We start from the raw sequence: 12,107 nt of genomic DNA, 5'->3' as shown, positions 1-12,107 counted from the left end.
GATTCCGGCCGTATGAGTAGCTGAAACAAAAAAATTTGAAAAGTTTTTTAAATTTAAAAATATTTCCTATACAATGACTGAATGAATGACTAAACTGAAATTAACAAAATGGCGTAATTTTGAAAAAAAATCTTTTTTTAGGTAAAAAATGGTCGACTTTTAATGCCAAATTGATAATTTTCAACCAATCAAAAAGATCATTGTATAGTAAATGTCATTGTATAGTAAATGTATTCAAAAATACTTTGTTTTAATTTGAAGTCTATCGGTTTATTTCTCGTTGAGTTATGACGCCAGTAATTTTGAAAAATATCGTTTCGAGAAAAACGCGCTTAAAGTTTCACTTATGCATGTGTATATATGTTTGCACCTCTGAGCGATCGCTCTTTAGAACAAAAACAATGCAAGATACGACCTTCCCGATTTCACAGGATATTTATAAAAATATAAGCTATTGAAAAAGCAAATAAAAATTTTTTTTTTTTGAAAGTGTCACACTGGTATAGCCCCTTAAGTGGGTGATTCTGTATATACTAAGGTCAATGATGAATACTACTCATTTATGTGTTGTCCTTACTTATGAACGTATTTATACTCGTACTTCTCATGTACGTATTTGCTAATCACCGTTATTATAAACCTAGATGTTTACCCGATATTAATTCCTATGATTCAATGAGGCAACCACCATCAAGTCCATCCGCACGGAGACCCCACGGAGCTCAAAGCTCATACTCCGATCCGTTTATAATGGCTAGTAGAGGTGTACATTTGTCCCACATGAATGAAAACCCACGTAGTCCGAAAATAACAACCACTTATGCTAATGATAGTTATGATGATGCCTCTTCAACACCATCCTTTTATCATACACCGACTTCTGGTTCACATAGCCCGAGAGGAATTTCATCCCACGAAAACTCAATGGATTCACCATCTTCTGGAACATTTCTTAGCGGTCCAGGAACATCCTCACCTCGACGAAGTCCTAACTCACCCAGAAAATTTGTATTTGAGGCCATTAGCCCAGTCATGGATTACTCTTATAAAAAGTTTGAATACTACGAACCTATTACTCCTGAAGATGAAATTTCTAACGAAATCTATGAAATAAATACCACTGAACATTTCGGCACATCATCACGAATACCAACCTCACCAAAAATATGTGAAGCAAAAGGAAAGAACACAAAACCACTTTTGCGTTCCTCACCTTTAGAAAATATTTCTAATTTATATGAAAGTCAGCAAAACAGTAAGGAGATGAAGCCGCCAGAGTGGGAAATATCTCAAATTGATCAGCATTGTTTGATTAGTAATAATTATTATATGAAAAGAGATTCGTGTGTTACGGAGAGCACACAGCTGTCATGTGACTCAAATGACACAACTAATTGTACGATTGCTACTGTTACTACATCTTTCTCTGAGCAATCAAAAACTGATTCTGTTTTGGAAGGATTTGTATCAAAAGAGGCGACCCCATTTGAGTTACAGGGAAGAAGTAAACATCGAAGACACGCTATTAATATAACTTCCAATCCCTGTTATCAGGTTAGAATAAGTCGTTTAAATCTGGAAGAGTATTAATATAAATGAGTTTTCTATAGGTATTACACAGTTCACACTCTACTTTAGATCGTACCTGTTCAGACAGTGCGGCATCACTGCAGCACCGTAAATCAACCAGTGATTTGACTGGAGACTCCGAATGTGTTCTAAATAAGAATAAAATTTTAGAAGAATCAATTTCCACAAGCTATAAGCTCAGGCGGAGGGGTAGTTCTAAAGGCGGTCTGGCATATTTAGCTAGTCGCCGCAGTTCACGGGAGTCTATGAAAAGTGTGTGCTCCAACACATCTGTCTTTTCCAACGATGATATTGGGCCATTAGCTTTTCAAGCATCAAACCGCGGACGACAACGTCGAACATCAAATTTCCTTGAACTACCAGGTTGTTAACATGCATATGACTTACATATGTAAGAATTTTGTATTATTTTTCTTTTGCAGTTCCAGATCACATAAGACCACGTGTATGTTCTCTACCTGAACGTCCATATAATCCTCGGGCTAGTGATGATCTTTACCGCCTAAGGCACTTCTCAATAAGCAAGGGCAATGTAGTGAACTGTGGTGACTCCATTATTTCAAGGCGGTCGCGCAGTAACACCAGCGTCAACTCTACTAATAGCAGGTAATCAATAACCTTTATTACTCTTTGCAACATACGATTGTAATAAAGTAAAACTTGGTATTGAATTAAAAAACAACTCAGTACGATCTTAGTAACAACAAATTATCATTTTTATAACCTGTGTGGCGTATATTAATATTTTTGGGGAAATGTATGTATGTATATATGTATGCATGTAGGTTTGAAACTTTTTTCTTTTCGTCCTATATGCAAGCAATAACTTGGGTAAAAATTGATATATCTTGTTCTTGAATCGGACCACTGCCATATAAAACGCTTAAATTATGATACCGAACTGAAATTTGGTTCAGGTGATCGCGTTAACAACGAACACTTGTTGGCTGCTTTTTTGTTTAAAATAGGCGAAGCCCAAGTATTTTTTGGTAATATACTTGTTAAATAAGAGCGGCGGTTGAACTACACGCATAAAATAGTACTCAGCTCAGGTTGCCCAGATCTCCTTTATTTTTAGAATTTCTTATCCTAACATATCTTAATACTAATCTACTGTACATACCAACAGTATCTTCGACCACCTCTACACCAGAACGAAAACGTTGAAACCATCATTGTGTGGTGGAAATGGAAACTGTATCGGGTCCATAAACTGCACAAATTTTATTGGCGGCTTGAGATGCATTTTTGCCTTTATCGTAGTAGTACTGTAAAATATGCCGTATTTTCTCTTTATTTTGCTCCATGTTTGCGACGCTATAACTCACGAACGACTTAAAAGAAACGACAATCAATCAAACACGTGTTAGCGCGTGAAATGAGCTTTCCAAATAAAACTAGAACTACGCGCTTTCAGCGCCAACTAGCGAAAATACCGCAAGACTTTTTTGACAACCCAATTTATTTACGACTGTATTTGTATGTGTTAGCGATAATGCACATAAATATTTGTAACATGATATCTGTTTCTATACAGATTTACAAAAATATCTTATTTACAATTGTAGCCGTTAAGAACTGTTCAGAAATCTGAACAAACTGCCCACGTTGAAGTGATTACACTTCTAAATAATTCAAGTATTTATAAATCTTGGGCATTTTAATTACATTTTTCTTTACAAGATTGGCGGATCGAACTCGTAATAATTTTTCTAATATAAGCTATTTTTAAATTGTACTACATTTTAAATTTTTAATATAATTTTAATTTACGAATATTAATAATTAATTTCGTAAGATATATTCTCCTACTTGATATGCGTACCTTGCTGAATTACAGATGTGTCGCAGGACTATTGTTACGATGATTGCACCAGCAATTAATAGGATTAGGTTGTCAGTATTCATGCCGTAATGCATAATATGATGTCATTCTAAGTCCAAGTGTTTCGAAATTAATCACGGAACTTTTCAGAGACACATCTACGTTGTATTTGTCAGCCTTGGTCCACAATTCGATTTGTGCCACCACTTGATTTCTGAACGAGTTTAACATCTCAAGCTGGGATGACCGTGCGCGAAGCCCAAATTTACCAGATGTCCTTTGGCCAACAAAATAATATGATTACCATTGGATAGTGTATAACGATCGACTTGTGGTTTGTTATTAATCTTCTCCTTGGCATTGGCATTCAAACATGCGACGTCGATTTCACAATCGAAATTACCAATATTACAAATTATTGCATTGTCAGGCATGTGTTCTAAATGTGCGCCAGTAATAATGTCCTTGCAACCAGTTTTTGATATGAAGATGGTAGCTTCTTTGTATGCTTGCTCCATCGTGGTTACTTCATAGCCTTCCATACCCGCTTGCAAAGCAATCATAGAATTTTGGGTGACAATAACGACTCCGCCGAAACTACGCAGAGCTTATGCATAACTTTTGCCCATATCACATAACCAGCAACCGTTTAATACCATCAATTAGCGACTCGCGACAATCATACAGATTATAGAATTTACTCTTGGTCACCAAGTCGTTGACATTGATGGTTGGCACACCGAGACGTCTCTCCCTCATCATTTCATATACATTGTGTACACCGGTTGTAGTTTCTTTGCTCAAATCCTTGATGCCCTTCAGGTATTGTGGGAACTTTTCATGCACTGAGTTGGTCAATTCACCACCATTATCGAGAATCAAGTTCAAGAGCTGACTATCTGAGAACAGTAAGGTCTGTTCAATACACCATAAGTATTCTTCATTCATCAGGTCAAACAAGGAGTAGTATAATGATCCTTTGAAGGGTAACACTGACCTAGTCTTCCTTTTCATCCTCCTCCCCGTGAACGCGATGATGTTGTGAAGCTGTTCAATCATTGAGTTGCTGCTGAATCATTGAGTTCACTAAATTCCCTTCAAATATCGTTGCGTATATCAAATGTTTTACTGAATTTGAAATTAGGTGCCTTTCAACCGAGTATTGATAAATCGATGTGGACAATTATATTCCACGCTATCCTAGTTAACCCAACAGATCTTCTTTTTTTCAAAAAAATACTCCAGAAATATTTTTAAAGTAACTTATATTTAAGTAAGCTTAACAAAGTAAATATAAGGTTTTTATTTTTCTTGTTTTTTAGTTCGAGTTGACCGCATCTCTTTTTATTATTTACTTATTTTTTCTTTGGTAGGAAAAGGGTAAACAATGTACATCGCTCTTTGCGATGTGCCATTGCTTATCCTTACGTCTACGTTTGCAATCTTGGCTTAAAATGACGTTTTCAATTCGTCCTCTCTTCCACTGCAATGGTGGAATATTTTGTTCTTTAAAAAGTACCAATGTCCCAGTTTTAATATTTTCAAAAGGAACTTGGCATTTACTTCTTTTTGTAGTTTATTATTTTTAAGTTTTCCATCTAGAGAGATTAATCTTCCTTTTGCTTGTGAAGAAGACTCTTCTAAGCTTATATTTTCTTTTTTGAATGGAAAGGTTACGGTAGGTTTACTATTTGCAGAAAATTTTTTAATTATTACGAAAGTGCTTGTCGTATTGTGTTTCTTTTTTGGTTTTATTAACACATCCTTCAAGGGATTCTATTCTCCAAAACTTTTTCCGTTGATTATCTAGATTTTTATCAAAATATATTACAACACCACAGTGCGGTAGTTTGGAACTTATGTTAGTTGAGCCGTATATAAACCACCCAAACACACTGTTCTGCAGTTTGTAATTAACGTTTCCAATATATATTTTCTCTTCTTTTAACAAATCAAAAAATATGTCCGCACCTAATAGTAAATCAATTTTACCCGGAACACCAAATGAAGGGTCGGCCAGTTTTATATTCTCTGGAAGTTTTTCGATTTTTATGTGTTTTGTGGGCACATTGGACACAATCTTTTGTACTACAATGGTGGTTTGTTTCGAAAGGATCTATTAATGATTTTAATTGAAGACTAACTCTTTCTTTTGTATTGATCTTGTTTTGTCTAACCCCTTCAATAATAATGGATTCTCTCCTGGAAGGGAGTTTTCATTTATTTTTAAGTTCTTTGTTTATAAGGTCAACTTGAGACCCATTATCTAATAAGGCACGTGCCTTTATTATTCTTCCATCACGGCTTTTTATACCCATAATTGCTGTAGTTTAGAATCACTTTTTAATCTCCCATTTTTCGTATTTTTAATGATTGTGCTTTTCGCTTTAGAGGATTTATCTTTGTGGAGCCATAAATGATGGTTTCCTTGACAAGTGAAGCAACTTTCGCCTTTACATTCCTTTATATTGTGCCCCGTTTTAAGACATTTTGGTGCATAATTTGTTTTTCATTACTGCATCCCATTTGTCCTGGGTAGAAAGAGCATTCAATTTATAACAATAAAACATTTTGTGTGAAGTATTACATCCCATTATGCATTTAAATTCTGCGTTTTGAAATATTGCTGATGTTTTTGAAGCTTGTGTTGCTTCTAGTGCATTCCCTTCCTGATTCAGAAACGACTGTAGTGAATTTAAGGTAGGTATTTCCTTAGGGTTTTTAAGGGAACTTTCATACCTAAGTCTTAAATTGTTGTCTAATTTTTGCACAAGCGTATAGTTTAATAAAGCTTGTAACAAATTATCTGCAGACAAACTGAGACTTTCCAATGAAAGAAATTTTTTCTTGAAATTTTCGTACACTAAAAGCAGTCTCAGTCACTATTGGTGCATCCAAAATTTGTTTGAAATAAGTATTTGCTAGTAACCTTTTATTAGTAAATTTTTTATTAAGAAGGTTCCAGGCAACTGAAAAATTTGTCGAGGTTGAAGGCAAATTTGCAAAACAACTTGTAGCCGTTCCTCTTAATTTTGTTTTTAAAATACACATTTTATACGTGTCTGAAACATTTTGAGAGACTACGAGTTGCTCAAACAATTCTTTAAAAGTTTGCCCCAGAACGTAATCTCCTGAAAAAATGGGAATGTCAACTTGAGGCAACATTTTTTTTTGCTAATAGATTTTAATTTAAGTTTGTAAAATCGATTTCTTAAATCATAGAATTTACTTCTTAACTCTTCATTTTTGTGCTGGCTAATAAATTCAAGGACAGTATCACGAGTTTTTTTTATTAATCTCTCTATGGTGTCTAGAGTTCACTATTTTCTTGAATTATAGCTATCAGTTCGCTTAACTTGAAGTACGCTGTCAAATAAAGAGTACCTACCATCCCTTAAATTATTAAAAAAATATTTGTTTTTAGCACGCTTTTTCACTTTCACTTCAACTTTTCGTTTTTTTAACTCGCGTGTTTTAAAAAACTTAGGGTTCACCAAAATGTTAAATAAGACGGCGGCTTAACTTCACGTAGTAATAGTACATGCAGAGTGCATACATATATCTTAAATATAAATGTTCCCAACGGCATACACAAGTATTTCTTGTCTATTATTATTTTAGGGTCATTTGCGATCCTTTACATTGCATGCAATAAATACTACAGTCTCTAATCAATATAACCGAAATGAACATTTATTACGGTGGTGATTGAAATTGGTATTTGTACATACATATTTATATTTACGACTGTATTTGTATATGTTAGCGATAATGCACATAAATATTTGTAACATGATATCTGTTTCTATACAGATTTACAAAAATATCTTATTTACAATTGTAGCCGTTAAGAACTGTTCAGAAATCTGAACAATACTTTCAGGTTATATCTATCTATGTATCTCATATGTATATTGATCGGTGTGTACTGTATTGAGTAATTCGGTAGTTCGAAAATCTTTCTAGTAATAGTATGCGAAGGTAAGTGTGGAACCATATTTTTGGTAAAAGTATCCTCTTTGACTTCCATTAAGTCACTTCACAGATTTACCAAAAGCCATAAATACTGAGGTCCACATGTTCTGTATCGGCAGGCTTGAAAATCCCCAGTGTGTATAAATTTGGTCCGATCACTAGTTTTTGAGTTATATAATTTTGAGTGAAGCAACTTTTGTTATTGCGGTAAACATTGATAATAAGAAATTTCGCGTGTTGATAAAATACGGCTTTTTGAAGAGAAAAATGCAGATGAAGCTAAAGCTTGGGTTGATAACAAGTTTCCTGTCACAGTCCCAGGAAAACCAATCCTCAATGATTGATATGCTAAGTTTAGACGTAATGTAATAAGCACCAAAGCCAGTGTACGCCCAAAAGAAGTTTCCATGGACGAAAACATTAAGAAAGTTAACAAAATAATTTTGGATGACCATAAAGTGAAGTTGTTCGGGATAGCAGGCACTCTAAAGATATCAACTGAATGTGTATATGATATTATTCACAAAAATTTGGGTAGGAGCAAGCTCTGAGCAAAGTTGGTGCTTACATTTTTTTTGAAAAACAACGACGATTTTTTTGCGTCGATATGTGACAATGGAGGAAGCATGGTTCCATTATTTTACTTCAAAGACCAATCGATAGTCATCCGAGTGGACCGAACACGGCCAAAGCGAGGAAAAACCCACCAGTCGGCTGTGCATGGAATAATTTTTATTGATTACAATGAAAAAGGAAGAACAGTGACTATTACAAAGTTTACAAAGCGTCAAATGAAGAGGTGATCTTACTATAAAATTGGTAACGGAAAGTTGGAGGGTCGCCATAATCAGTGTATCACCTTGAACAGAACTATATTGAATAAAAAGGAATTTTGCCAAAAAAATGTGTTTTCTATGGGGTGACAGAAATTTTTTAGTTGACCTGTGATTTACTGTAAAGTAAAATAATCATATAGAATTTAAAATTTTGATAGGTGGTTATTTCACACCGTGACATAATGATACAAGTACTACTGCATAATATTACGTTGAAATTTGTTAAATAGTTCCTGAGCCAGAGGACTCCACCTAAAGGTGAGCGGTGCCAGGCGAGTAGTTCAATTTGTATGAACTCACCTTAGCAAGTATGGTCGATATATCTTTAGTTTACTTGTAAGATATGTACACCAAATCGTTTAGAGGTAACGCACACTTTTTAAACATTTTCTGCCCACTTCCTAACCGATACTCGTTAAATTAAATAGTTCGTTCAATTAATTTCACAATTTAATCAATTAAAAAATCTTATGTAATGTATACACATACATACATATGTATATTTTTAAGTATATACCATATTTAGATTTTAGTAATGATATTTAATAATATATTTAACTTTAAAATAAAAAATCTTAATGAACAAAAACGAAACAATGCACATAGGTATATTTAGAGATTATTGTAAGAAAAATAAATTATTGTATATAAGCAGCACTTGCAATTTATTTAGAAATCGTTGCTTACAGTTTTGAAATGTTAATTCAAGAAGTATGAATTCTTTTTTTATATTGTTCAATCTACGTAATAAAGCATGCGATTCCATATTCCCTCTCTCACATAAAATTGTATGGTTTTTAAAACTTCGAGAACTTACGAAGGCTTTTGATCCTCCGATCCCAGCTCGGTGCTAGTACCAAGTAACTTTTTTCATATAAAATAAACGAATCTTACATATCGTCACCTGAAATGCAAAATAACGTAACAACATTTTCGGAAATTTACAGTGGCATGAATGAAACACGAAATAAAATAGAACATGAGTGAAACAAAATTTTAATATTGGTTAAAACTGGTTTATATCTGACCGCAGAACCTGAAAATGTTGAACATATGTAATATTATGTATATAATTTGATTTAGTGAAGCGTAATCAATAAGACACGCAATTTTGAATTTTTTGATGATACGTTATTTTGCATTTCATATGTATGCTTTTGTTTAAAATATATATTTTTTATATGTATTTCAATTCAAAAATCCCTAAGTTAAATATGATAGTATATTTAGATAAATATACATACATGCATACATATATTTGTATGTGCATATAGTATTATGTGGAATAAAATAAATTTGAAATGTTTAATTGCTTTGTACAAGCTCGCTTGTTCAGTACTACTGCTTCTGAGCCTTTGAAGCATTATAACATCGTTTAAGAAAGTGTTGTTTTGCTCCGCTCATTCTAGGCAAATATTGAATGCTGATATTGTCTCCGCGAACGTAACTTTCTTTGTATTGAGGATCACGTAATTTGTTTCTTCATCTTCAGTAGAGTTATCATTATCGGCACAGTGAACTGTATTTTGTAAGAAAGCCTCCAAAGCAGGTTCAACAATCCATTGCTCAATTTCAGAATTGGATATTTTCTGTAATGGTTTTACTTCTTGAAGCAAACTTGAAATGGTGTGAATTTTTATGTATCTCCAGTTAACTGTAAACGTAACTCTGAAAGAGGGATGCCTTCTTCATTATCCCATTCGGTTGTTATGTCAAACAATTTTTGAAAATGCATTAGATAAAAAACATAATGCGTCTTTCAAGCTGATGCTTTTCAGAGCTTTGTCTACTGATTTTCCTCGTCGGCCTCAAAGGCTTGTTTTGTGGTTCATTTTCGTAAGTCTTATGACATTCCTGGTCCATGGGCAGTATAACAGCAGTACAATTCGGAGGAACACACATTACCGATATTTGACCATCTGTACTCTTTAACTCTCCTTTTTTGGGGTGGCAGTGAGCATTATCTATAAGTAAATTAGCCTTTTCGGGAAGATTTTCGCAACGGAGAAACTCTTTTACCTGCAGTTTTAAGAAATTTTAAATTGATAAGATACATTTTTTAAAGCAAAACTCTTCTGAAACCATTTTTCAAATAAAGCCAAGGTCATATAAGCACTTTGTAGACAACAGACAAATCCGTAAAATTTTTAAGTGAGCGTGGATTCAATGATTTCCCAATAACCATTAATTATGGCTTGAATACAAAATATGATTCAAGAGATAATCAAATCACAAAACCAAATGTTGCAAACTCTTTTAAGTAAAAAATGAGTGTATTGAACATTTGTTTATGGAATGCTAACGGCACAATAACCTTGACATTATATCTCCTGCTAAGCCGACATATTGGCCTAGTGATCGTAAAAAAATACCAGATTTAATTGATTTTTCTGTAATCAAAAATATATGTAGATAAATCGCACATAACAGCTGATACATCTACTGATCTATCTTCTGATCACTCTCCTGTACTAATAAAATTATGTGAACAACCCATATTCGTTGATCCAAAAGTGGGTCTAACATCTTATAAAACGAATTGGCTAAAATATAAAAAATACGTGAGTAGCCACATTAATGTTGAGTTCAAAATAAATACAGGAAGAGATATTGAGGAAAGCATAAGAGAACTCAATGATATAATAACTAGCGCAGCTGTCTTAGCAACACCATACAAAAACTATAAGCCGCGAGATCCCAGAAAAATCACTAACATAGAAATAGAAAAGCTTGTAAAAGAAAAAAAGGCGTGCAAGACGTGAATGGCAGATCGGCAATCGCTCCCCTTCCACTCAGCTTCAATTGAAATTTGCTGCACGTAAATTAAAAAAAAACGCTTAAATGTGAGGAAGAATTCAATACCGAAATGTATACAAAAAAGCTGTATCCAAATTCAAGCAAGCAAAATTCCCTTTGGAAAGCCAAAAAGTCCATGAAGCCACCAACCGACTCCAACATGCCTATACGAGACATGGGTGGGAATTGGGCTCGAAGTGACGAGGAAAAGGCTAATTGTTTTGCAAATCACCTAGAAAAGGTATTTCAACCAAATTGCCCAAAGAACAACTTTGAGGAGTTGTCCAGCTTACCCAACACAGTTAAAGAGTCACTCGAGCCTTCACCATCTGAAATTATTAGAATAATTAAAGAACTTAAACCAAAAAAGTCACCAGGACATGATAATATTACCCCAAAAATGCTTATTGAGTTACCAAGTATTGCTGTAGAAGTGCTCTCTTTGCTCTTCAATGCAATTCCTAATCTCGGATACTATCCTAATTCATCGAAAAATTCGCAGATTATCTTGGTAGATAAACCTGGGAAAGACTGAACACAGCCGTCTTCATACAGACCAATCAGTCTTGTACCTTGTCTTTCTAAAATATTTGAAAAAGTGTTACTACTCGTATCAAAGAAGTCTCTTTTCCTCCATGAAAATAATATAATACCAACGCACCAATTCGGGTTTCGTGAAAAACATAGCACGATAGAGCAAGTAAATAGAATTACTAACGAAATAAGAAAAGCATTTGAGCATAGAGAGTACTGTTCAGCTTTATTTCTAGACGTGGCTCAGGCGTTTGATAAGGTGTGGTAATGAGGCCTTTTATATAAAATTAAAAACATTCTACCTTTAGAATCGTGTATAACTTTGGAGTCTTATTTAAAAAATAGGCAATATACTTGTATGGTAAAAGTGGGAGATTTCATATCTGATGAACGACAGATAAGGGCTGGTGTACCACAGGGCAGTTTTTTAGGCCCAACTCTATACATCATATATACAGCAGATCTTCCTACACCTAATAATGTATTAACATCAACTTTTGCGGATGACACAGCTTACACACACATAATAGCATCAAGAATATTAGTCGAGC

The 12,107-nt window shown here is 34.1% G+C and overlaps 1 protein-coding gene and 1 pseudogene across 6 annotated transcripts in view; one reads left to right on the top strand and one right to left on the bottom strand.

Moving 5' to 3' along the window:
• Positions 1 to 12,107, top strand: part of LOC120770484 — a 149,314-nt gene that overhangs the window by 6,331 nt on the left and 130,876 nt on the right. For all 6 annotated transcript variants that reach the window (XM_040097997.1, XM_040097996.1, XM_040097995.1 and 3 more), the window contains 3 exons: positions 645 to 1,554; positions 1,611 to 1,953; positions 2,013 to 2,196. In XM_040097997.1, coding sequence (XP_039953931.1) covers positions 645 to 1,554; positions 1,611 to 1,953; positions 2,013 to 2,196 — 1,437 coding nt within the window. The remainder of the gene's footprint in view (positions 1 to 644; positions 1,555 to 1,610; positions 1,954 to 2,012; positions 2,197 to 12,107) is intronic.
• Positions 3,407 to 4,548, bottom strand: LOC120770485 (annotated as a pseudogene).

The sequence above is a fragment of the Bactrocera tryoni genome, chromosome 3, assembly GCF_016617805.1.
Source record: "Bactrocera tryoni isolate S06 chromosome 3, CSIRO_BtryS06_freeze2, whole genome shotgun sequence".
Lineage (NCBI taxonomy): Eukaryota > Metazoa > Arthropoda > Insecta > Diptera > Tephritidae > Bactrocera > Bactrocera tryoni.
This window is presented reverse-complemented; position numbering and strand designations above follow the sequence as displayed.